We start from the raw sequence: 27,864 nt of genomic DNA, 5'->3' as shown, positions 1-27,864 counted from the left end.
TGGCACGGGGGGGGGGTGACGATTGCCACCTAGCCTGTAGATCATAATGGCCCGTTGGAAATTTATAAGTATGTGCTGTATTTAGTTTCTTGCACTATTAATAAATTATTAACACGTTTCTCTAATTGGGGTTGATGTTAGGTTGTTAAAAAATTCTGTTTTAATTGAAGTGTTTTACAATGAATTTATCATTTTTTGTCTAGTATTTTGAAAGTGCTGAAATACAATGATAGGCGACGCACCTCGTGTGGATTGTATATTTTGTTACTTTTAATTATCAGCTGCAATTTAAAAAAAACTGTATGGTAATTGATTTTCGAGAAAGGAGTACTTTAAAATGTTTCTGTGGTGCACCTCAGAGCTACCCCCCCCCCTCGCCAGCTTCATTACTACACTAATACTTTAATGGCCCGTAAGTACCCAGTCCGCCCCTGTGTATAACCTTCCTTTTTTACCAAAATTCAACTACACCAAAATTTCTCGGGAAAACACTTTTTCTTATTAATTTGGGTTGGGTGCGTAGGATCCAAATCAATTCGTACTTTTTCGATCAGACTTCTCAATCAAAAGTTATAGACTAGAAACCAATTTCGAAAAAAAATTCAAAGGGCTGTAACTTTTAAACTAGTAGCCCAATCTTGGAACTGTTTGAAATTATGGATTCTACAGGCCACATTCTATAAGAAAATTTTTTTTCCGGGTCGATCTGAGAAAATTTTTTTTTCGGGCCTCAAAAAAAGGCAGTGTATAACCTTCCTTTTTTACCAAAAATCGACTACACCAAAATTTCTCGGGAAAACACTTTTTCTTATTAATTTTGGTGCGTAGAATCAAAAACAATTCGTACTTTTTCGATCAGACTTCTCAATCAAAAGTTATAGACTAGAAACCAATTTCGAAAGAAAATTCAAAGGGCTGTAAGTTTTGAACTAGTAGCCCAATCTTGGAACTGTTTGAAATTATGGATTCTACAGGCCACATTCTATAAGAAAATTTTTTTTCCGGGTCGATCTGAGACATTTTTTTTTGGCCTCAAAAAAAGGCAGTGTATAACCTTCCTTTTTTACCAAAAATCGACTACACCAAAATTTCTCGGGAAAACACTTTTTCTTATTAATTTGGGTGCGTAGAATCCAAATCAATTCGTACTTTTTCGATCAGACTTCTCAATCAAAAGTTATAGACTAGAAACCAATTTCGAAAAAAAATTCAAAGGGCTGTAACTTTTGAACTAGTAGCCCAATCTTGGAACTGTTTGAAATTATGGATTCTACAGGCCACATTCTATAAGAAAATTTTTTTTCCGGGTCGATCTGAGACAATTTTTTTTCGGGGCTCAAAAAAGGCAGTGTATAACCTTCCTTTTTTACCAAAAATCGACTACACCAAAATTTCTCGGGAAAACACTTTTTCTTATTAATTTGGGTGCGTAGAATCCAAATCAATTCGTACTTCTTCGATCAGACTTCTCAATCAAAAGTTATAGACTAGAAACCAATTTCGAAAAAAAATTCAAAGGACTGTAACTTTTGAACTAGTAGCCCAATCTTGGAACTGTTTGAAATTATGGATTCTACAGGCCACATTCTATAAGAAATTTTTTTCCGGGTCAATCTGAGACAATGTTTTTTTTGGAGCTCAAAAAAAGGCAGTGTATAACCAGGGGCGCACTGGCCCGGGGGGGCGGGTGGCCTGTAGATCATAATAGCCCGTTGGAAATTTATAAGTATGTGCTGTATTTAGTTTCTTGCACTATTAATTAAATTATTAACACGTTTCTCTAATTGGGGTTGATGTTAGGTTGTTAAAAAATTCTGTTTTAATTGAAGTGTTTTACAATGAATTTATCATTTTTTGTCGTAGCATGAAAGTGCTGAAATACAATGATAGGCGACGCACCTCGTGTGGATTGTATATGCTGCAATAAAAAAAAACTGTATGGTAATTTATTTTCGAGAAAGGAGTACTTTAAAATGTTTTTGTGGTGCACCTCAGAGCTACCCCCCCCCCTCGGTCACCATCATTACTACACTAATACTTTAATGGCCCGTAACCTATGCAATTCCACCTGGCCCGCAGTTACCCAGTCCGCCCCTGATTAAGTGAATCCCATTAAAAGTTGTGTCATTATAGTTACCTATAAGGTAAAAATGAAATCTATTTCAAAAATGAAATCGTCTCATAGTATTCTTTACACTTTTTGAGCATTCGAATATAACAGAATCGATCGCATAATAAATTTCTATTGCCGAAGTGAGATTGCAGAAACGTAGACTGTAGATATAGTAAACCGGCCATGTCTGCAACGGGTTGAATTAGGTATATCCTCCGTTCCGAAAATGGTCATTTTTTGTACTTATGAGACAAACAACTACAAAATAGGACGGTCATAAAGCAGCTTGAAGATGGTTTTTGATTTTCGTGTGTTGCTTATATACCTACCTACTATAGTACAAAAACTAAAAGGATATTACGTAGCAGCCTAGAGCGCATAAGTTAGTGACTTGTGCAGACAGAAGAAAATCTGATTTTGTGTCTTTCATAAAACGAGCAGGTGATGCATAAAAGATCATTTTAAAAGCGAACGCTACCTTACCCATATTATTTACAACTAACCCTTGTATAAAATTGTGGATGATAAATTATACAGTCAGTACAAGCTGAAGTTTTATTTTTACCGGCACATCCCTGCAATACAATCCAGAGACCATTAGACCAAGAAAATACTTCTCGCTGTATTTATGGGGCAATAAAAAAAATCGCAAATAGACGGTCGAGTAGTTGTTTGGTCGACGATACGGATTACACGACAGTGCCATATTGGTTTCGCGGTTATATTCTTTTCATTCTACACTCCGATACCTCGCAAATTCCGGTATAAACCGCTACTAAAAGGTTATTGGAAAAAAGTGATTGCTACTTACCGCTTTCGAAAATCGAAGCCGAGACTTATATTTTGAAAAGTGGTTGTATAGAAGTTTAACAATTTACGAGTCCATCAAAAAGCGGTGTGTGCGGAATATATCGAGTTCGAAGATACAGAGAGGCTGGAAAGCAATCACCACGCGTTAGTTACCCTTAGTTAGGGGTTACTTCATGTTTAGATTGTACATTTAGATCAATTTTGTTTGTTGTCGCTTAACAATCGGCGCATTATAATCAGCTTACGACTTTGACGTTTATACACATAGGGGTGCTTATTGCTTTAATACTGACTATTGATTTACGTTTCGTTTAAATTTGGAAACGCGCTGCACTAAGCTAAAAATTATCGCATTAATTTGCTGGAGGTTTAATTGATTGCTGTAAAATCTTGAAAATCCTCTTTAAGAAGATGAAGGTATAGAGAAAAATGCGGAAAAGTCGAGAGAGACAGAGAAGGGAAATTGAAGCAAAAGCAGCCATAATTGGGTTGTTTTAATTTACGTGGTGGTAGGGAAAACAATTAACCTACCCTTTATAGTTTTAATTACTTCATTTTCGTGGCTATCTCCGCTACGTGCGAAATCACGTCTGATTTAACCAACTAAATTTTCCCTATGACAAGATAATAGATATTTTCCTTCCTTTAAAATTCGCGCAGTCGATTTTTAATTTCGCCCGCCAATGATTTAACGACAAATACGCTAATCTGCTTTGGGGTAGTTTTTCCAACACATACCTACACTAGTGATTTTCGATAGTTGCATATTAAAAACGTTGTTTCCTTTGCTAGGTTAGAAAAGCGTCTGAGTTAACTAAACACCAGGCATTAAAGTAAATGAGGGTCGTTAATATTTGTGCCGTGTAAAACGTTCTTGTTATCTCTCGGGCAATTTAACATTTCACTACTATTCAGATTATACCCTGTATATAATGACTACAGCACCATTGTTAGGGACGGCCATTTTAATTTCTCGCAAAAACAACATGGCGCCCTCATGAGGCAATTAAAACAGATGATAGGCGATAATGGCGTTAATTAATTCTGCCTTTCTCAGTCGGGTGCTAATGTGCAAATTAAATTGTTACATAGTCTGGCTCGTTCACCAATACCTTTATTGTTGCGCTTGCAAACTGGCATCCACGTTTGTTTTAAAATTTGTTTTCGTGATGCTTTCGCTGGTCATTGATTGGTCATTTTTATTTCCAACGCAAACATATTAATTTATAGCATGATGGATTAGCGACTCGTTAATTTTTTTAGTCATTATCTTAGGGTATTTAATATAAATCCACAAAGAAATACGCAACGGGATTAAAAAGTGGAAATTTTAATCCCGAATTAATTGTGAATTTTCCTCGAAAGAGAACGAGGGCCAGTAATTATTATCCCTGTAATTGCTAGGCGGCGTAGAGCGTAGATTAACTATTGTTTTACAATTCCCCAAGGAAGATAAATGAAGGTGCAATTGTTGCTCATTTGTTTCCGTAGATAGGGAGACTTATGTTGTATTTTGTCACCATCCTTGGAAAGTTTCTTCCCTTTGTTCCCGGTAATTCGCGAATTTAAATTTTTAATGCAATTATCTATCTTCTCTGGAATACAAAAAGGTCCATTATGCATTCATAACAAGGACCGCTGAAGGTAAATTTAGAATATAATTACGCGTGCATAAAAAGGATTTAAGAAATAAATTAACTATGCGGTATCATTTAAAAATCACATTTCTTTTAAAACGTATACCTGCGACGCCTCATTTAAAAAATAAAGTTTTAAGAGTTTTACCAAATTAACTAAGATAAAATTTAGTGATGACTTCTCCGGTGTTAATTGTGGTGAACATTCGGGTCACGCGTTGTTGAATATTCCAAGAGCGTTCAACATTTAGAGGTGAAATCATTCTCACAGCATATAATACCAATACATCGCGTCCATTCGTCAATTACTTTTTCATTCGTTAACAGATATTTTAATGATGCTGCGAACTTTTCCCATTAAAATGCCAATTAATTGAGTATAAAATTAAAACTCGTAATTTTTTCTCGGTCGCCTCTGCGACAACTTTTTTATATGTATATGTAGCGGCTTATTGTAAGATTTTATTTCATTGGCACAAGTACCTAATTATATTTACCATTTTGTAGATTAGCATAGGTACCTATCTAATTTGTAAAAATGCAATAATTAACAATTTAACAATACCTATATATCATTCATGAGATTCATTGGTCCATACTGTATAATCTGAAAGTATATAGGTACATACACTAACGCAGAAATTAATAAGAGACTACAATCTGCGTAACGGTAACCCAATTATACTATTGATTGTAATAGGTATTAAACATTGTCCATATACCACCGAAGATGCCTTTTTTAATTAGAGACCATTTTAAGTGATCTAAGTAGCGATGGAGTAAAAATCCGAAGGCATTTCTATTATCAAATCAAAAAAAGTAAGATTTCCAAAATGGTGGTTGTCAAGGTACTCCCTTTTGTGATGCGTATGGACATACATATATACCTACCAACCGCAAACTTCAAAATTTTTAATTCTACCAAGCAATGTGTTCCTAGGCGCTATCTGACCAGTACAGTACAGTACAGTACAGACTACTTGATTTGTATACTTTGTGTACCCATATTGCAGACAACCTTGCATAAAAGCGTTTAGTAGCCATATTATGCAGGGTGGATTATGTCTGGAACGCTAAATACCTATAGTGTTGCGTAAACAACTTCTTGTAGACGTTATCTAGATCCAAACACCGAAAATAATGACGAGATACCCTGTATATGAAGATATTTTAATTTAGTAAAGTAAATCTGGTAGGTTATTTACGAACAAGCAGAGAATTGGTTTATTTCATTTGAATTTGTATCTTAGCGTTGTTTTTCCAATTGCCCAATTCTGCTGCTTCAAAACAACATTTTTTTAAAGAAGCTTTTTAAGGCGGAATGCGGATCTGGATTTGAGTAATTGCTGGTCTAGGTTTTATTTTGTACCATTTTATTCTTTCTTGTATTAACCGTTAATCCTTGAATTTCATGTCACAATTTGTTTTGCATAGAATACTGATAGCGTGACGTACTTCAAGCTTTTGCTTATGTGCCGTTAGTTTGTTTGTTATACTGTACAGGTAGTTATGCGTGTATCTTGTTTTATTAAGTATTTATTTCTGTATTCACGAGGAAGTTTATTATCAGTGTGTTTTTTTTTTTTTTTTTTTTTTTTTGTAGGGTTCAACTACTAAGGTCATATCCCCTTTAATTCACTAAGCATATTATATATCAGCGTATATATTAATCATTTTCAAAAATCTCACCATCTTCATTGCATTTTCAGGGTTTATAAAATTGTCGATGTAGTTGGGCAGTATACCGTTTATCAATCGCTCGTTATTGTATAGTGGGCAATGGCTTATAATATGAGTAACCGTGATGGCCGTATTGCAGTGATTACATTGTCGTGGTACAGTATTCTTTAGCAGATGTTCGTGTGTGACCTTAGTGTGTCCTATCCTCAGACGGTGCATTTTCACGTTGTCCTCTCTCGAGGCATCTTGTAGCGTGTATAGTGTCGTTGGAATAGGTTTTATCTGCGACAGGTGAGTATTTACCTGTGCCCATTTTTCTTGCCATTCTGCAACATATTGCTCTTTTAGGTGTCTTCTGATGTCACTTGCCACCATGAAATTTACATCTGTCTGCTGGTTCGATATCGCTCTACGAGCGGCCTGGTCTGCTTGTTCGTTGCCAAAGATACCAACGTGGCTAGGGACCCAAATAAATTCGAGTGATTTACCTTGCTCCGAAATACGATGTATAGCAGACTGTAGCATGATGTTCATCGGATCTGTGTTGTAGATTTTCTTTAGCCCATTTAGGATATTCATACAGTCCGTAACAACTAAAAATCGGTTGTTTTCCATCATTGAACAGTATAGCACAGCCTGCCATAGGGCATACTGCTCTGCAAAGATGGGCGAAGAGTTTGTATTCAAGCTCCACTCGTATGCTACGCCCTCGGTGACTATAGCACTTCCCACCCCATACGCGTTCTTGGACCCATCCGTGTACACAGGTTGGTATGAGGGATATTCGTTAAGGAGGTTCTCGTATGCCTGCAGGTAAGTGGGTTGTTTTGTAATCTCTTTTTTGTAGCGCATTAGATCTTTTCTTATTTTTATTTCAGGTACCTTCCACGGGACAGTGTCCAGCATCATTTCATGGAGCGGCGCTGGAGGGACTATTCGGCGTTGCTCGAGATGTTCCTGGAATCTGATACAGGCAGGGCGGGTAATGGTAGGTTTCAGTCTGTACAACTGCATGTCTATGTTGAGTATCACCCTATTAGGATGTAATGGCAATGATGAAATTTTAGTCATATAGCTTGCAATTAGTTGTTTTCTTCTAGTGTCCAAGGCCGGTACTCCCGACTCACAATATAAGCTGTTCGTCGGACTGGTAGGAAAAGCTCCAAGACAGTACCTTATGGCTGTGTTATGTATGCTGTTCAAGGTTGCAAGTGTCGATTTACGCGCGGACGAATACACTATGCAGCCGTAGTCAATTTTCGACAAAATCACAGCCTGGTATATTCTTATGAGGCATTTTGTTTCTGCACCCCACTTGGTGTGCGCCAGTACCTTAATTATATTGAGACTTTGGAGGCATTTTTTTTTAACTGTTTTAGGTGCGGTTCCCAGGTAAGGGAATCATCGAGTGTAAGGCCCAGGAACTTTGCGGTACGAAGACATCTGATTGGATCGCCTGACAAGAATAATACGGGGTCATAGTGCGGTTTACGTAATCTGCAAAAGTGTACACATTGAGTTTTCTCTCTAGAGAAGCTCAGGCCGATACTATTTCCATTCGTAGTTATTTGATCTATCGCGGGTTATTTCTCCAACAGTTTTACCCGAGCAGAACAGGGCGATGTCATCGACGTATAGGCATTTGGAGCAATCTATGGAGACATTCGATGCAATATCGTTAATTGCCAGAGCAAACAAGGTGCAGCTCAGGGTAGATCCTTGCGGGACTCCATTTTCGAGCATTTTGGTCTCAGAAAATGTGTCTCCAATTCTGACCCGAAAACGTCTGTGACTTAAGAACGACTTTATTAACAGGGGCAAGTTTCCTCTAAAATTTAGATTAAACAGTTTTTTTAGTATGCCATGTCTCCATGTCATATCATATGCTGCCTTTATATCGAAAAAGACAGCGATCAGGTGTTTTCTCTCACGGAAAGTTTCCTGAATCGCATGCTCGAGTAGGATCAGGTGATCAGTTGTAGATCTGTGCCTTCTAAACCCAGCCTGATATGGAACTAGTGCATTGTGTTTTTCCAGGTACCATTGCAGTCTGTTATTAATCATCCTCTCCCATAGTTTTCCCATACAGCATGTGAGGCTGATTGGACGGTAGCTGGCCGGACTCAATGGATTTTTGCTAGGCTTGAGAATCGGTACAACAACTGCCTCTTTCCAATCTTCTGGGTAAGTACCTTCATGCCAAAGTTTATTGTATAATTGTAGAAGGCTTGTTTTAATTTCAGGTGTGAGATTAAGCAGCATTTCATAGGGTATCAAATCATGCCCAGGCGCTGTCCTTTTGCATCGTTTGAGAGCAAACTCGAGTTCTTCGATAATAAATGGCGCGTTATATTCTAGATCACTGGTTGCTTCAAAGAATAGCTCCGCTTCTCTTTCGTTTTTCACGTTGGAGAAAACGAGGGGATAGTTCGCAGAGCTACTTGCTCTTGCGAATTGGTTGGCCAACGCATTTGCAATATCGACTGGGTCTTCCGTAATAACATCTGGGAATATTTCTATAGAGTGTATTATTTGACTTTTATATTTTCCGTTGATGGCTTTGATCTTTTTCCAGACGTTATTGATATCTGCACTTGCGGTAATAGTAGATGTATACTTAATCCAGCTTTGCTGCTTGCTCTCAAGGACAACTCGCCTACTAATAGCTCTCGCTCTTTTGAAAGCAACATGATTTTCTATCGTTGGCTGCCGTTGATATTTTTTGCTTTGTATGATTCGATTTATCTAGGTATTATCCGTGAAACAAGTACTTAATACAGTCTGATTCTTTCTTACTCCTGGCCGCTGCCGGACGGTGCGTAAGCTATACGAGAAGGGGGAGTCCTCTAATTTGATGTTTCTTTGTATCAGTCGTTTAACTATATTCTGCGAAGGGGGTACCTAATACAGTCCGATGATTCGCTGTATATGTTATGTGACTAAATAATGTTTGAAAAATCTTTGAAAATCACCGAAAAACTGAAAATGTAAAATTTCGTTTTTATTTCCCTGTATTCAGCGGTCGGAATGGAAGGTTCCGGTTAGCACCTTCTATGGTCACTTTTTTTTTCGAAAAATCTGAACTGAAATCTGAATCACATCATTTGAATTTGGAGTTTACGTTGTGTTTTAGAATTATTAGATGTTCAATTTTGTTTAAATAATCGCCTTGTATTTTGATTTCTATTTTTTCAGTTAGGTTGAAAAATGATAAAGAAGGATTGCCAAATTCCAAGAAATGCAGTTTCGTTAAAAAGGCGTAGCAGATGTTATACGGAGATTTTGGGTGAGCTTTTTGCTTAACACTTTGTTGAAAGACAGTCACTCATGGTGGTTATAAAGTTCTAGTAGAAGAAAGTCTACAGGGTATTTTGTAAGAGTTTTGTAAGAAAATACCGGGTCACCCCATAATAAATGTTTGTTTCGTATGCCGATTTTAAAGGCGACCAACATTTGTAACATCGACAAATTAGCCAGGATATTTTGATATACTGTCTAAACAGAGGAAAGGGGGGCGGAGTCTAACGAGCCGCAAGGGGCGACCAGAAGCAGCTAAGTCTGTAGAGGTCGCCAAAATACAAGTGGATGGGGTGAGAACTAGATGAAGAAGAAGCGTTGATGTTATTTAGCCAGACCATTTTCGGTCTGCCTGGACTTGTCTTATCTTCAATCTTCCTCTCCAGGATAAGAGGCAGTAGTTGGTATTTTTGGTGGTTCCTAGTGATACGGCCTAGGTATTTGCATTTCCTGCTGATGATGGTTTTGAGCAGGTCCTGGTCCGTGGGCATGTCCTGCAGGATCTGTGCGCTTGTTATCTTGGCCGTCCACGGGATTTTTAGCATTCTTTGGTAGAGCCACATTTCGAAGGTCTGTAGATTTTTTATAGTGTCGCCAAACAGATGGTATATACTTATGTTCTTTCAGATGTCGAATTTGACAGTATAGGTAGATTGTTGTCCGTATATATAAGCTTGGGATAGGAACTAGTTTGTAGATGCTTCCAGCTTTCTTGAGCTTCTTGTGCAGGTTATAGTTATCATTTTTCTTGATTAGCTGTTCCATTTCTGCACACTGATCTTCCATTCATCTTTCCTTCACGTGTATTTCTTGATATTTTTCACGGTTCTTGTTGTTTTTAAATGTTCTCCGTTCCTCTATTAGATTTAGAATGTGCTAGATCATTCACCGTTTTCTTTTTCGACGCTTAATGTCTCACCACCTACCAGAGTTATTGATACTGTTTGAGTCAACGCCCGGACGCTAGCACTTCTGAAGCTTTATTTGTCGCCTATTGGGTGTTGTTCTTCAGCTTCTCCAGGTCAATTCTTCCTGTTGCGTTTGTACGTGTTACTGATCGTAGTTTGAGGCGTAGTGTTGCTGTTACTGAGTTGTGATCTGATGATTTGTCAGCTCCAGGGTAAGTTTTTGGTTTGAGGACACTACTTATATCTGATGTTGATTAAAATACAGTCAATTTGGTTCCTGACAATATTATTGTAAGACTCCTATGGTAAGGTCCAGGTGTGTACTCTTCGAGGTGGTAGTTTGAACCAGGTATTTGCGACGCCAAATTTTTCTTCTTGACAAAACTGGATGAGTCTCTCCTCATTCATGCCCGGTGCTTATGCCATGTCTCCGATCACTGTTTTGAAATTTTCCTTTACGGATTTTGTCATTAAACTCACCGAGGATGAGCGTAATTTCTTGCTTATTCAACGGCTTTAAAGTGTTGCTGAGGCGTAGTATGAGTCAATCGTCTTTGTCGGCTGTTGGTGCGTAGACCTGGAGGACGTTCAGGTTGATCTTGTTCCCTGCTAACTGTAGTAGGACACTATTGGAGCGAAACTGGTAACTTTGTTGGTCAGTTGTTTGCGGACAATGAAAGCGACACCGTACGTCTCCCATCATCCAGAACGCGGTGGTTATTTGATACAAACTGCTTTGTTCCTTTGGTTTCATTAGACTGAGTGATGTTCATTCACTCCATTGCTTGTACAACAGTTTTCCTGGTTGTAGTAGAAAATGGGCCCTCGAAAATTCGCGCAAGTATAACATTCTATTTCCAAAAACCGCACTCAAGATGTTCGTCCTAAGAACACTGTAATTCTTGGAAAATTTGTGGTAGGGCCGGAATATTGCGTTCCTCACAAAACTCCCCAAAGGAAATTAATCTCAAGGAAACCGCCCCTGGTGCTCCCAATAGGTTTCCTTCTACTTCTATGGCTAAATAATTATAACTCAGAACTAAATTTAACACGACCAGAAAATTCATTCGTTGTAGGAGGTTTCTTGGAGAGCATCGTTATTAAGAGACGGGGACTAATGTTCCGGAATCTAATTTACGTCTGGGCTATTCTGGGTGTAAGTTTTAGGGGGTGAATGGTGAATTTACAGCATAGGGAAAAAGTGCAACGTTTAAGTACATGTGGTATGTAAGGGCAAAGTATAGTTGAATTCGAGTACTTGAAAGTTTATCTCTATAATTGCATTACGCGCTAATCTGGAAATAAACATTAACACGGTTTTGCAAAGGTTCAATGTTAAAATGTCAATTAATTGCCCAACAAACTAATTTAAAAACATGCGACCGTTAAACGGCGGTGGTGTGTTGAGTACACCTTCTTTATATTCCATTACAGCTGAAACCAGTCCTGGTCTTCCAAGAGTACAAGGAGCTACTGTTTGTTTATCTCGATCTAAATTAGTAAAATCTTAAGCATTAATTAGAAGTTATCACGTTTCTTATCAATATAATGTAATGTTCCATTCGTCTACTATTTTTTATGCCTTCAGCTGTTGAAGTGACAGATTTATTGGTAATTATTTTTATTGTGGTAATATAAATTGGTCACTACGTAGTCTACCACGTCGAGCGTAATATCTTGAGCGATTAATTTCTGTTTAGAAAGGTTTTTTCTTCTCAATATCGTCGCGTATACAAATTGTCGGGCATTGTATTTTAAAGAACCTTTTGTAACAAACTCCACTTCATAATTTTTGGCATACAATGGCATTGAAGTTAGTTTGCCCTTTTGTCAACTTTGGTTCCCATTATATTTATTGTAAGTCTACACACCTATCACTCTTTGTCACCTGGCACACTTGAAGGTTTGGGGAAAAGTGGTACATCTGTAATTGGCACATAATACCAAATTTCCGGCGATTATTAATGTTCCTGGCAACCTAAAACAAAACTTAATTTGAATAATGACCGATGGTTACAAAAATACTATTGATCAATTCAAAGTTCACGAATACAGGCAATAGGATAACTGAAAATAACAACTAATAAATTATGATCTCATAAATGAAGATAATTTATTTCTCAAATAATCACTCAAGCTATATTTCAAGTAAATGGTCCGAAACTGTTGAAAAAGTTGTGTTAATGCTTAATGAGATAAATAATTATTTGCAAAACAAGTAATTATACATACGATTTAATCAACCATTTACTTATAATACAACGCTTATCTCAATCAAAATACACATTCAATTACTGTCTAAGTTCACTTCCCGAACAGAAATCAACGTTCACATAAAATCGCGATCAATCACAACTAAATTTAATAATAACGTTAGGGCTACGGCGTTAAATAGACCATAACGTATTTATATATGCAAAAGGCAATTAAGTTTTGAAAACAAATCGGCTTCAATATAATAAATATCGTTATAATCATTTTATACCGACAAACCTATAAAGCCGAGTGTTAAGTAGAAAATAATATGGTATTGAATAGTAAGCTGGGTTTACGAACAGCTGTGGTATGAGGGGTCCCCCAGGGCTACGAATGGGGGCTTAATTGGACCCCTGTTGGGTGTCGGACCCCCCTGAAGAATCGAGCAAGGATCCATATGTACATATAAACGCGATTAACAAAACCAATAATTTTTAATTTGCTTTTTTTGTTGAAATTTGAGTTGTGATTTTTTCTCGAGATAAATTAATTTGCTTAATTTATTATGATAGTAAACATTTTTATGTTTAAAACATGGATACTTACAAGGATGATCGTAAAAAAATTTATTCTCATGCACTGACAACGTAGTACATAATTTGATCTGCCTAATGGAACTTTTAATGTCGTCTCTGTGATTGTTTTGTTGTTAATTTTCAGATAATCGTGCAGTTTTGAGTATAAAGTTACTTGTACTCGTTCTATCGAACTAAAAACAGGGGAATTGGTTTCTGATCCCATTCAATGTACCTATTCTCATATTGGTATTGAAACTATATCTTCTATAGTTTGTTCATTCAACCAATTCCCTTTATAAACAATATATTCCTTCACATAAAAAATACTTAACTTCAGTAACATGTTCAATGTGTTTAGCTGTTGAGTGAATAACCAAAATCGTGAACTTAAGGATTTAGTGCCATAGGCTTAGGTTACACCCCTGGAAGATTCGCCCTCGGAAAATCCGCCTCCGGACGATTTGCGGCCGGATATTTGGGTCTTACAAAACTCCTGCAATTTTCGGTACCAAGAAAACTCGCTACCTGAGTATCAGACGATTCCGCCTTTGGATAATTTACCGGCAGTGTTTTCACTCCCAGGCACTTCAGCATATCGTTTTACACTACCGAAAAGTAAAGTCACCATTGATGCCACGCAAATGAGAATTTACTTAAGGGCGAGTTTTCTGGTGGCGAGCTTCCCAGGGACGCGGACAATTTATAACGTTTAATTCGGACAAATTACACGAAACAATTTATTGTAATCTATGCTTTTAACTTTTATTTTTTAGAAAAATAATTAGGTTTGTTGAAGAAATCGCACCTACAATTTTTATTAGGTATATTTGCAACGTTGTAGCCCCCAAAATATGGAGTTCTTCATAAGATTTTTTATGGGTAGGCATACCACCGACACCTAGTACCTATATGCAAACCGAGTTAAGGCAAGTATCCTTCGAGGTGTTAATTCTTAAAGGTTACTAAGATGGTTTCCAAAAAGTCGAGGAAAGATTTTTAAGAAGATTTCTAGAATGTTTAAAGAAGAAGAAAATGTGAAAATATTTCCAAATTCTACAAAAAGGAGATTTTATTGGTATTTGAGATTCAAGGAATGTCTTTTAAGCAAATGCTTCAAATGTTTTTTAATGAGATTTCTAGAAAAACTTCGAAAAACTTTTATAGAAAGATTAAGAGTAAGACCGGAGGGGGGGGGGGGACCTAAAGATTGCTACAAGGTCCCGGAGGCTGTTTCGGGTCTTTTTTAATGAATGCAGAATTCTTTAGTTGGAATTCGTAGATTAGTTTAACAAAATTTCTAGGACGACTTACTTCTATGTAAGGGTTGCGAAAAAATGTCTAATTGTTAATAAATTATTCAAATAAAAGAAAAAAATGTTTACGACGGTGCCCAATGTGAATTTCGAGGGTTTCTATAATTGGAAATTTTAAGAACGCGAGCCAGCAACGGAGGTTTGGAGTGGGTTTCATGGTACGAAGCAGTTGGAAGCATCCCGTTGTGGAGTTCCAAAAGATGTAGGACAGACTACGTAGTATGAGACTAAAGGGAAAATTCAGAAACATAAGCCTAATCACCGCACATGCCCCCTCGGAAATCAAATATCAAGAAGAAAAAAGTGCCTATTATGAAGAGGTGGAGAATCTGTACTAAGTACGATGTGAAAATCCTCTTAGGGGACTAGAATGAAAAAAATTGGAAGAGAGCAGATATAACGGGTGATCCAAACTAGATGCAGACAATTTATAGTTATTTATTACACAAGACGATAACGGGGAATTTTAACTTTATAGTCGTGTATGCTACAAAACTTTATTTTATAGTAGAAGCAATATAAATCATGGAAAAGCTTCTGACAATTCTGAATATAATATTTAGAAATGTGAAAAATATCAAGCTTATACTGCATTCATTATAAGAAGGTAGTAGATGGCGCTGTGTTTGAAGATAAACACACACAGGGAAAATATAAAACGGCACCAAATTATTGTGAAGTAGAAATATTCAGCACTGCGAACAGAAATAAATTTTTCACAACAGCAACTAATGACACTTCGGCAGTTTAGTTGGCAACATAAACTACCAACTTGCAAAATTCACCAGTCGTTTTATGTTTCATTGTAATACTGACTCGTGTTTTAACCAATCACAGTGAAGGTCAAAGCTTCCCTATGCTTTTCACCGCTACCTTCTTAAAATGAATACAGTATAGGTTCTGCAGTCGCGATTGTTTCCATAGAAACAGAACTGTCATATTCTGAACGTCATTTTAAATCGTGTATTTGAAATAAGAATGACAGATGTCATTAGAACGCACAGTCATCTATTTCACTTTATCTACCCTTACAGTTAAAGTGATCACTTTATCTATCGGTACGGTTAAAGAACGGCTTAGCATACTCATTCAAACTTATTAAAATGTCAATTTAACATATGCTATAAAATAAAATAAATAAATCGATCCTTGCGTTTTAACGCAAAATGCTGTTCAAAGGTTTCGGCTAGTGCCAAAGGATCATATAACCTTTCCTTTTAAGCTTAAGATTTAAAAGAGATGCGCATATACGACTTGGTTGTGCTTACTGCAATTCAAAGATAAATATGCGACCTACCATATTAGTGGAAGAATGCAGAATGCATCGAAAAAATTAATAATAAACAGGAGTTGGAGGAGAGCATACGAAACATAACTGAGAATTAAAACATAGAAGCAACCTGGAAAAGTATACAGAAATCAAAAAAGGAAGCGGCAGTGTTTACGACTAATCCGGACCACAAGAAAAATCGTGCAGACTGGTAGGATGGAGAATGCAGAAGAGCGATTGAAACAAGAAGCAAAGCCAGGATGGAGGTGATGATTAGGAATACCCAACAAAATAAGAGAAGATATGAAAACCGCAGAAAAGAAACAAAAAATATATGCAGAGAAAAAAAGATGAAAGGAATGAAAAGCAAAAAAGGTAAAATAAGCAAAAAGGCTAAACCTCGATACTGCAGAGACAAAGAAGGAAACCTGGTGGACGACACAGATGGAAGTCTGAGCAGTTGAGTGGAATACTTAGAGAACAATGAGGAAACATGCATGGCAAAACACGAACGAGAAGTAAGAGAATATCAGATCAGCAGAATAGGAGACTATCAATGTGGGTTCCAGGCAAGCAGATCTGTAAGCGACCAAATTTTTGTGATCAAGCAGCAAATGGCTACGAGCACAACCTCGCGTTGCATTTAGAACAACAAAATAAGGATTAACGGAGTCAATTCACGGAACTTCAGAGTTAGACGGCGACTTCGGCAGGAAAACCCGTTATCAACCGACTTATTTCATTTATTATTGGAGATGCGAGTTCCATACAAATGGAACTTTATACCACCATAGACACCAAATAGTTGCCTTTGCCGACGATGTACCCATAGTAGCCAGAAGCAAGCACCAAACACTAGAAATGCTACGGAAATTGGGAAATGTTGCAAAGGAGTATGGTCTAAGACGTCAACATGGAGCACTGGAGAAGAGAAAGAAAATGGAAGTGCAAGAGGGAATGAGAACAGAAAAGCGTTGAAATTTACTATTTAGATCGGAAAACCAAAATCTTGAATGAAATGGAAGGAGTGGAGGACTTTACCTATTTAGGAATGAGCTTATTCAACATGGAGGGAGACGATAAGGAAATAAATAGAAGAATAGTAATAAGAGTGCGAGATCCTTATTGCTAATTTTCAAATCGAATAGTGTATTGCGAAATGCCAAGATCAGACTTTCTAAAACAGGCTTGTATGGCTAACCTTCCATACTAGGAGTGATTAAAAGCCAAAGGATACGCTGACTGGGGTCACATTAGGAGGCTAGGTGAGGAAAGAGCAACAAGAATGGAAGGAATATAAGAGGGAGGCTGAAAATGAGGTGGCTAGACGCAGATCTAAAGGGAATCCGCCATTGGAAAGAAGCAACCACAGACAGGAAGAGGTGGAGAGAGTCCAAAAATATTTCCAAGATGAGTCTTTTTTTTATTTATAGGAAATGCGAGCATACTTTCGAAGAAGATTTCTAGCAAAAAGAGTTCGTCGAGAGTTCCTAAATATCTTCCCAATTAGAGTTCTAAAAAGACCCCTAAGAAGATTTTGAAAGAGATTTATAAAGTTCCTAATAATATTTTAAGATTTATAAATTTCTTTTTAAAAAGATCTCCTCCTAAGAAGTGTTCTAAGAAGATTTTTAGATGACTTCGAAAACGGTTTCTTCGCCGATCTTTCTAGTCGGAAGAGAGATCTAGAACATCAATAAGAGCCTCCAGGTTTTTATATAAAAATTTGAAGGGTTCGTAAGGAATTGTTAAAAATTTTAGGGTGATTTCGAATAATATTTCTAAGACGATTCCTGAAGATTATCATTGAATATTTCTAGTAATATTTCTAAGAAAATTCTGAAGAACTTCTCTAAAACTACTTAAAAGAAAAGAAACTGTGGTCCAAAAATTTTTCTCACAACCACATTGGCTTCTAAGCCAAAATATCTGAAATAAACAGTTTTTACATTCCAAAAAGTCAAACTTTACGTTTTCACCTTGTATCTTGGAAATTAACGTAGCTAAATTGATTCTGTTTGTGGTACTAAAAATGTCACAAGGAGAGACACAGGATCGCGAAAGTCGCAAATCTTTAAAGACAGCCTCAACCAAAATAGGAGACACTGTACATGAAGTGTAAATGTACGTTTTTTTAAAATTACGTAATTTCGTAACGAACAGGAACTTTATACCGGCTACAATAATAATAGGCAACGACTTTTGTATATGCTACAGCTATGACCTTTTTCTCCGTTTTAGAGTTTAGCTTTACCAAAAATCTTGGTTTTACATTATTCGTGATTTATCGTGAAGCCACATGACTTAAGGAATTACTACCCACGATAAATAGGATGAAAATGAAATTGAGAAGAAGTAGAATACACAACAAAGCTATTTTGTTTAGAAATTTTTTGACATTGAAGATGATAATTATGTAGGTTCCAAACAGTCTCAGCTACTCAAAAATAGCAGATTTAAATTTACCATAGACGTATATAAAAAAGAGCATGCCGATGAATCTAATAGACGAGGGAAATGAGGAAAACAGTGTATAAATGTTTGCAAACAGTTCGTATCGAAATGCGATTTTCGGTAGTGCTCACAAAAATGTTTTACTATACTGGTTGAACCATTTTTTCAAAATTGCATAAAGGGTGCAAAAATGCATTTATTATTTCATGAAAATTATAAATATAATACATGAAAAGCCGGAAAAATGCCTTGGAAATCGTTACTAGAAGGTTTTCGGGGGCGCATACTCTCTATATATGTTGAAGCTCGGCTGCGGCACTAAGGATCCAATCCAGGTTCGGGCATGGCCCTGCCTACTCCAAAATAAAAGCAAAAATAAAAATAAAATAAATTCCATACGGGGATGCCCATGTTCCATGTTCTTCGGCAGTTGGCATTGGACAGACGTCAAATCTTTGAATTTTATTTTAAAGGCTCGAGGTCTTCAAATTCTGAGTTCTTCTATACACCGAAAAGTTTTAGAGCTACTAAATTAATAATTTCTTATAAACAATAAAACGATTTTTAATCTTTACAATTATTATCAAGCTAATTTACTGCATAAGTCGTAAATCATTATGCGGATTAATTACCCAAGAATTTGTAACAATTGCGTTAATTTATACGACACTTTAACACCAGGACACAAAGCAGTATTCTTTGAAATTTTTTTCATCGGCAAGACTTTGCAATTAAAATGGAACTCCGCGTCATTATACAAATGCAGTGCTAATAATAGCTAATTGATTAGACAACAACGGTTACTACACTATATGTGTTTATTTTTATGCAAAGGATGACTTATTCGGCGCTCCTTTATTCTTAGAAATTAACACAAATCAAAATCTATCCGGCACTATAAAGAGCAATTTTTCGTTTGGATCTTGGTCTAAATATTTCCAAGATCTTAAAACTATTGAATGGGTTGGATGAGAACCTAGTAAACAACAAAAGTTACATCTCAAATCGTAGCCGTTTATTTTCAGATGAAGTGAATAATAAACGTGCAGTCATTATATCAAAAAAGTAAAATGGATATGCGGAGCCATTTTAACATCTCATGGCATTTGATTCACGTTAGAGGGGGAAAGATCATTAAAGATCTTTCAAAAATACGAGGTTGAGAAGCAAAATCAGTGTATTTATGTCTTTTGCTTCCTTTTCTTCCGTACATTTTAACTATTGAACCAAGTCAGCTGTCGACTCGATTCGAATACCGGGGTTGGCTTCCAGTCTGACTAGAATCTTTGTTCGACTGTTCGATTTTCCTATGGTTTTTTGCAATTTTTAGATTATTTTTCACACAGAAACATTAAAATTGACAACACAAAACAAAGAGAAAATTTAAACGATTACCTACTCTTTTCGAACACTCACAAATTTGTAAGGTTCGTACCGTATGGGTTTTGGGAATCACAGTAAATTAAAAACAGTAAAAATGAAAGTATTTAAAAATGTCATATTTCTTTATTACTTTTTTTTTTAATATTAACCTAAATAGTAATGCACGCATCTCGTAACTTTGGAACGTTAAAAACACTTAAAATAGGTAAACAAGGCAAAATTACGAAATGTATACAATTGTACATAAATATTAAAATCATAAACTACTTTACATTCATGTATATTTACAAAATTTATTTACATCACTGTACAATCAATTACACAGATATTTACACTTTTTTTTTAAAAGGAAAAGAAGAAGCTCACCGAGCTCGAATATCATCAGTACGTAAACAATATTAATATAATAAAAAAAGTATCAGTTTGGTCCAAATAAAAATGACAAAAAATGGCTGTAGTTAGTGACCTTTTTTTACAGAATGCGTGATAAACATACTAATTTATTGCCAAGATAATTTTAATTAATTTTAATGATATAAAAATATATTGATATATGTATAATTTGTAATTTTAACATTTATGAGTTCATCAGTAATTATACATGAGCAATAAACTGTTGCATGCCATTATTTATGAATCCAAACTCTATATATGTTTTTGTGCTACCGACGGAGTAAAGCGAAACGAGATAATTAGTAGACAAATTTTGTTTCGTTAATGAACACTTTTCACCGGTACAGCTTTATACTTTTGAGAAAGCGAAATAAAAAATCGCCCGCACAGCTTAAGAGGACGTGTTATAAAACCGTAAATTTAATAACCGCCTTTATAATTAATTTCATTTTCAGATGTAATGCCAAATGAGCCGACGGTTTATGAAGTATAAATAATCATTATAATTGTGTGTAGTAGAAAGGAGTTTTGTACGCTTTATTAAGTTGGCAGCTGTTTACGGGTGGTTGTAACATTTAAAAGCGAAATTGTTCATTAGTTTATCTTAAAAATAACATTGTAATTATTAGATAGAGCTTGAATATATCTATTCAGATTTATTTCACCAACATTAGTGTTAATTATCAATTATACCGAAAGATCAAAGTGTGTTATTAATTTTGATAAGTAGGTGAAGAAGGTCACATAAACTAATTCCGAGCGATCTCAGTGTTACATCAATAGCTGAACGTTTTTACTAACAAAGAATGCTGGCCGAGACCTACCACAGTCAACAGTGTAATTTAGTATTTGCAATATTTGGCACATTAATACGTCTACTGACGTAGGGGTATAAATAAATGCAGAACGAAGTATAAATTAAAATGCAGTCGTTCAATTAATCAAAACTCGTAGTAATGCCCAATTTCGTGGTGTACTGCACATGATCACAAAAATATAATTTGCCTATATCGTAAATTTAATATTGCATGTAAAATCACATAATACAACAATACTAACATCGCATTTTACTCTATAAAATGTATTTTATCAAACACGCCCTCGCGCGTTTAAGACATATGTGGACTCGGCGTTCTCATCGAGCTTTGCGGTGAAGTTAAATGATGAGGAGGTGGTTGAGAAATAATTCCAAGTGGGGCCATAGGGGGTCGTGCTCCTAAAAGGGACGCTAGAGGGTGAGCTCCTGGGGGAAAATAACCCTGCAAGGCAGGATGGGGATATAAAGGGTGGGGATGTCTGGTTAAAGAAGCCATCTTTAGTTTTTCTATTTCCGCTTCTTGCAACCGCTTAGCTTTCGCCCTTCGATTCTGAAACCATATTTTCACCTGCGTCTCCGTTAATCGCAACGAGCTCGAGAATTCCGCCCTTTCCGCGATACTTAAATATTGCTTGTCTCTGAATTTCTTTTCTAACGCTAGCAATTGCTGCGTCGTGAACGGAGTGCGTGGCTTTCTGTTCGGTTTGTGCTTCCTCAAGTTGCACTTCAGCTTGGGACCTTCACCATTTGAATCTGCAAATGAAAGACATCAATTGAGTAAACCGGAAGGTTCAAACCCTATAAATTATTTATGTAATTACAAACTGTGACCGCGTATAATGATGAATGCTATAAGAATAAGAAAAGCTCTTAAATGCAAATATATCTTAAGTAAAAACAAATGCTCTGTATGCAAGCTTCATAAGCTCCTAATTGCCCTCATATTGCAATATCCTGTCTCAGTTCGCAAAAAAGTACTCATTATAAAACTGTCACGAGCCCCGCCATCTTAGCGTCGGAAGTTGATACATTTGGGTTTCTAATTAGTGTATACGTTAATAGCATGCAATTATAACCACTAGTTGGTTATTAAAATGATTGATATTATATTATAAATGAACTTAATTGTTATGAATATAATTTCGTAATTAATTTACCTAGACGTCAACGGCAATTAATCTACGCGGAGACAATTTGTAAAAAATTCGTCACCTTGCTACACTTATTGATCGTTGCTGCGGCGATTGGAAGGGTTCTTAGTGCTTTGAAGTATGGCACAAATTTGTACTTTTATTTAGCTTGATAACGATTTTAGCACACTATTACGCCCTTATTTCTCACGCCTTTTTCTTTCAGAGACGCTATTGAAGACTAGTCGTTACAAACCATTTAAAGCAAACCTTTAATATCTAAGGAAACCGATTTCTTTGCCTGATGCAATTTCCTATAGGTACCAATCGGAATCAAATCGTTGATATAATACGGCGTCATTAATAAATCATATTCATTAAACGTGGAATTATGAAAATTTTAAACTGCGTATACCTCCATTTTTGAAATGGAACTCAGGGTAACCGGAAGTCATATTGCTTTTATACCAAAAAAGATTTTCGTTCTTGGTTGCGATAAATCAAAACGTTACAAAAAATTACCACGCGAATTATTTATTTATTTCATGCTTCCAGCTATAAATAAGAGACAGAATCAGGTTCATTTTTATGCATATTCTTTTGCTGGTCTACTACGTAGTTTTTGAGAATATAGTTTGTATTAGGTGATTGACCGTAACGTAACGTTTCATGCCAGTTGGTTTTAAATTAATTATTAGGATGTATAGGTACTATCGGGTCACAGTTTTGTCATGTTTTGATAATGTGGAATTTTTTTTAATTAAAGCCAGCTTTCAGCTTGAAAATCATAGCAATACCTATGACGTTTTTAAAACCCGGCAGAATTTGCATTTCTGCTCTTTGTTAGCTTTTCTTATGCCTTAACTTCAGGAGAAAACCAACAATGTCACACATTAATAAACATTATTAGGAAATAATAATAGATACTTATTGCATTTTTTTTATGTGAGGTATACCCACGATAATTCTAATTGTCACATCTTGTACGGTGAACGAAATTGACCTTACTTTTACACAACATCAAAAAAGCTCAAAGTTCTTACTGACGTTGCAGGAGCAACCAACGTCCAAAAGGTGAAAAGGTGAAGCAGGATGAAGGGACGTAGAGGACACGTTAACCGGATAAACAGCTGGATGATCAATAGCAGGCTGGTGCCGGAAAAGACAAGTGTAGCAATCTTGACGGGCAGAAGAAGATGACCAGAGGTAAATATCCAAATATTGGGCGTAGCAATTACGGCATAGAAGACTATAAATGTACTGGAAACATTACCTTTGAACGGGTCCGGAAAGGTAGCAATGAGTGTTAACTAGACTACAGGATTTTGGAATTCCGCCCCAGTCAATTAAGTAAGCACTTTGTGGTTCAATGGTAGAGCGTTGGGCTATAAAGTCGGAGGTCGGGTGTTCGAACCTGAACTGAGGTAAGTATTTAGATGGGAATTTCCTTAGACCAGTTTCGAGCATTCGCCGGCTACTCCGAATTAGATTTTCCTGCAGTTTTCATAATTCATAAGGTAAATACCGCAGTAGTGTAGAACTTAAGACCTTCTGCAGATGCATCTCTTAAAAGCATTAAGCGGGTCACTCTGTAATTGGGCGCAAGCCTGTTGAGGGCTCAGAACAAGAGAGAATAAATAAATAAATAGCAGTAGCTAATTAGATGTGTTGCAGTAAACCGCATCTGATTAGGTCGTGTATCTTTCGAATTTTATAAAAGGTACGATCTAGGCGATCATTGTTGTATTTTTAACATGGACGGTGAAACTTATGGTTTTTGTTTAGCGTACATTTCATTTAACCGTTCCGTTTAATTTCCGGGTAAGGGATTGATATTTTCCGTTTCGTGAAAATCATCAAGGGGGTTTTGTTCTGCTTCGCTGCATCGTGATTTACCCATAGACACCCATAGTTAATTTTTTTGCCGTTCTCATTAGAGAATTGGATACAGTTTTGTGTGCTATAACTCTGTCTTTTTTAGATTGGTCGCCAGTGAACGCCCGTCATTTTCCGACAGGATCCCTGGAGGTTTTCGTTTTCTCCATGACTACCTTGACTTGCGAACCTCCGCAACCGCAACCGACCGTACTTAACCAGAAGCAAGCTTTGAGGATCTCCTGGTGGCGCTCGAGAATACCGTACCGCTCCGCCGGCTTTCACCGTCTAAGCTTAGAATTAATTTTATTTATATTTTAATTAAACGATAACTTTGTTCCAAATAATTCTCCTGTTTAATTTTCAAGGCACTGTTTTGCGCGGACCAGTGTTCTTCGCAATTCATATTAAATTGGCCCAGTGCAGTGTCAGTACTCCGCAGAAAAGAAATCCTTTTACTAAGAGAATAAGAGAATTCTTAACCCCTGTAGAGATGCGCTAACTAAATGAAGATAGAGGAATGCTCTAAAACTCACATAAAAGCGTAGCGCCTTTAATGTGTTACGGTTAAATTCGCATAGGCAGCTATCCATCCACTGACCGATTTCACGAATTGCTCCAATTAGCTTTTCTGTAACTAGGTATTGTTTTTTAAGTCGTTTTATAAATCATCAACTACCATAAGCCAAGAAAAAGGTTTAATCGAAATGAATTTAATTCACAAAATTGACGTAAATTATGAATTAAAAAACTAATTTTTGTGGTTTGAATGAGTAGGCTCTCCAACAGTAAGAGTAGATAAAGATGATCACTTGAACGGCAAGGATACATAAAGTATATCTAATGAGTGTGCATTCTAGTGCCATCTGTCAATCTTATTAAAGGACGCGAAGCACGAAATGAAATGAAGATCAGAACAGAAAACAGTATTGTTCCCAAGGAAACGACAGCAGAACTTAAACTGGTTATTTTTGAGATTACGTTAAATCGAAAATTTTCCAAAGTTTTATAATTATTGATATGGGTTCTGCTTGCGGTTTGTATTATACACGACAATAATCGTAAAAGTTATTTCCCTCGGTGGCTAAAACATCCCTTGTCTTGTATAAGTAAGTAATAAATAACTATATAACGGGTGGTGCACGGTAAGTAGGAACATAGGGATTTAACATGGGAAATTAGTTTTATGAAATATACTGTTCTCCTGTACATTTTACACAAAAAACTGTAGAGTTTAAATTTGTTCAGAATTAAAAGGTGCATACAAAATGTTTTTACATGTTTTATTAAGCTTTTGGTATATACGCAAATAAATTTCAACATTTCTGTTATTAGTAACTAGCCATTCAAAAAACAACAAAACTCATGGCTATTGCTACTAATAACATAAATATTGAAATTTATTTTTAAATTTGCGTATATACCAAAAGCTTAATAAAACATGTAAAAACATTTTGTATGCATCTTTTAATTCTGAACAAATTTAAACTCTACAGTTTTTTCTGGAAAATATACAGGAGAGCAGGATATTGCATAAAACTAATTTCCCATGTTAAATCCTTATGTTCCTACTTACCGTGCACCATCCGGTATAATTTCCTCATCGTAACAATTTGACTTGTTTATTTATGTTATAATCGGTTTGATCTTACCGATCGCATGACTTTTATATCACTAAAAAGATTGGAGATACTCCGACCTGGTAATAAAAAAAATCAGTAGCGTGCGAAAGGCCCCCAAAATTAGATTCGTATAGTCCCTCTTGAACGATTGTACTTTTCAGGACAAACATACAAGTAGCGTTTTACATAAGTCGTTTATGGGATTCAGCTACTAAAATTTGCCAAAACTTATTTAAATCGGTATTAAATTAAACATTTTACGACATTAATAACTGATATTAGTATGCATAATGTATTCAAACAAAGTATAAAATTAAAATAAAACCTTCCGGTACGTTTACGTTCTAGTGCTGCGGCAGTATAATGATAATTAACTAAATCACTATAAAGATTTTTTATAGATCCTACATTTTTTTCTTTTTTCTTTCATTCATGACTATATGAAATTTATGAACTTCGCATTAGCATAAACCTACATAACGAAATTGATTCTGGTGTTAATAGTTTTTAATTTACATATAGCAAAGGAATGAATGGAGTAATTAGCTATACATATGCCGATATGGATAAACATAGCTTTATGGCCGTTACACAAATGTAACTTTAACCATTAAAAATCTCGAGGTAGGTTTTATTACCAAATGCCTCCTTGTCACAGGTAAGACCAGGAAATTAGATTTAGGTTCCTATAATGGAATTCTCGATAAATGCCCGCTACAATATTGCACAATTGCCTGATTTATAATTTGAGCTATTGTAAATAATGCGAAACGTTTCGGAACGTTTATTATGCGGCGGCCATGTTTAAATTAAGCATTAATCTACACCATTAATCGGGTGAAATGTATATTTGCGTTATGTGTAAAATCGATTTTCAAAGAACATGCGTTAAATTTAGATACCGGCAGCTGGTTTTGATCTTCCGATTTAATGATCTTATCCGATAGCGAAATTAATTTGGAACTTCGATTCTCAAAACCTATCGTCTATACCAAAATCATATACCTGGGTATTTAAAGAAGTTAATTCACATACAATACAAACTCGTATTGCGTGCAAAAGGGAATTGGCTGTAATGTAAGTATCAAGAAATTTATTTACAATGAAAAGATATGCTAAAAAGACTATATGGTCTATTTTCCAACAACCTCAATCAAGGTGGCTACACTAAAACTTGAAAAACAAAAAAAATAAAGAATGACATGTTTAAGCATAAATGCTCTAGCAATTGTTTAAAGTGCCCAATTAACGTTCTTCGCTTCGTCAAAATATAGGTAATCTACAATACACTAGTATTTCTTTCACCTTCGTCCATAACTAAAACATAGGTATATTTATTATACCTAGTCGTAGTCTGAGCGAAATATTGCTGCGCAAGAACAAAATGTGTTGAGAGACAGGAAACCAAAATCGTCTTTGCTTTAAGATTAGTTTTCTTTTGTAAACTGCACCCCAATTGATCTTTTCGTACATTTGGTAACCCCCAATCAAAAAATTTCATTGACTGAGTGCGTTACAGAACCAAAAAGACAAGATTTTTTAAAATAAATCAATACCACCAGCACATAATATTGAAGAATGATTTAATTTGAATTTTAAAGAACGCTAGGAAAAGATGGGTTACAAACATAGCATCAGTATCAGAATTAAGCAATAACGCAGAATCTCTTGGAAGCCAGCGGTTATTTAATTTTAGGTCATATTATACATTTAAGAAACGCGACATCTCTTGCTCCCAGTCGATCCTTATTTTTTCCAAAAAGAAAAGTTTCTTATGTCACCTCAACAATACAGGGCGTTTCAAAAAGAATCATCCGATTTTAAAAATTGATTGCTATTCATCTATAAGTCCGATTTGATAGAACAATGTACTGTTAGTAAGAGGAAGCTCTCGAGTTTCGCGTGGTTTCCGCTAGGTAGCAGTAGCGCGCTTCTGTCAACGCCCAGCTCAGTTATTGTCAAAATGGCGTATAACAACAGAAAGCGTTTTGTGTTATACGGTTTGCTAAATGTGAGTCTGTGATTTCCGTGCAACGTGAATTTCGTACCACATATGGTGCTGATCCTCCTACAGCCCAGAGCATCTATCACTCAAGAAATGCTAGCTAAGGTGTGGGACGAATTTGAGTATCGCATAGACATATGCCGTGCATCTCAAGGGGGCCATATTGAGCACCTGTAAATGGTGTATAAAAAAACTTTATTAGTTACCCTTTAATATAAAATTAACCTCATGTCCATATTATTATTAGTATTGAAATTATAAACCTACAAAATCGGATGATTCTTTTTGAAACGCCCTGTATATTGGTATTCGCTGGTGGGCGGCTGCAAAAATGAGTACGTGCACTTTCCATTTACTACTCTGGAATCGAAAATGGTGTCAGA

General features: G+C 36.1%; 2 protein-coding genes across 2 annotated transcripts in view; one reads left to right on the top strand and one right to left on the bottom strand.

Annotated features, from left to right (window-relative positions):
- Positions 1-6,544: 6,544 nt before the first annotated feature.
- LOC116177015 lies at positions 6,545-7,327 on the top strand. Its single transcript, XM_031495870.1, has 2 exons — positions 6,545-7,053; positions 7,119-7,327. The coding sequence occupies exons 1-2, from the start codon at positions 6,905-6,907 to the stop codon at positions 7,285-7,287; spliced, it is 318 nt and encodes a 105-aa protein (XP_031351730.1). The 5' UTR covers positions 6,545-6,904; the 3' UTR covers positions 7,288-7,327.
- A 12,476-nt stretch (positions 7,328-19,803) lies between these two features.
- LOC116177186 (muscle segmentation homeobox-like) overlaps positions 19,804-27,864 on the bottom strand; it is a 31,131-nt gene continuing 23,070 nt past the window's right edge. The window contains exon 2 of the mRNA XM_031496081.1: positions 19,804-21,602. Coding sequence (XP_031351941.1) covers positions 21,142-21,602 — 461 coding nt within the window. The 3' untranslated portion in view covers positions 19,804-21,141. The remainder of the gene's footprint in view (positions 21,603-27,864) is intronic.

Source organism: Photinus pyralis, unplaced genomic scaffold (assembly GCF_008802855.1).
Source record: "Photinus pyralis isolate 1611_PpyrPB1 unplaced genomic scaffold, Ppyr1.3 Ppyr1.4_LG7, whole genome shotgun sequence".
Taxonomy (NCBI): domain Eukaryota; kingdom Metazoa; phylum Arthropoda; class Insecta; order Coleoptera; family Lampyridae; genus Photinus; species Photinus pyralis.
The sequence above is the reverse complement of the archived record's forward strand: the minus strand, read 5'-3'. Positions and strand labels throughout refer to the sequence as shown.

Bases quoted from the DNA above. Each gene is read 5' to 3' on its own strand.
- LOC116177015 (XM_031495870.1), top strand. From the start codon at position 6,905: ATGGGCGAAGAGTTTGTATTCAAGCTCCACTCGTATGCTACGCCCTCG. The intron at 7,054-7,118 runs GTAAGTGGGTTG...TTTTTATTTCAG, and splicing joins AGGTTCTCGTATGCCTGCAG to GTACCTTCCACGGGACAGTG.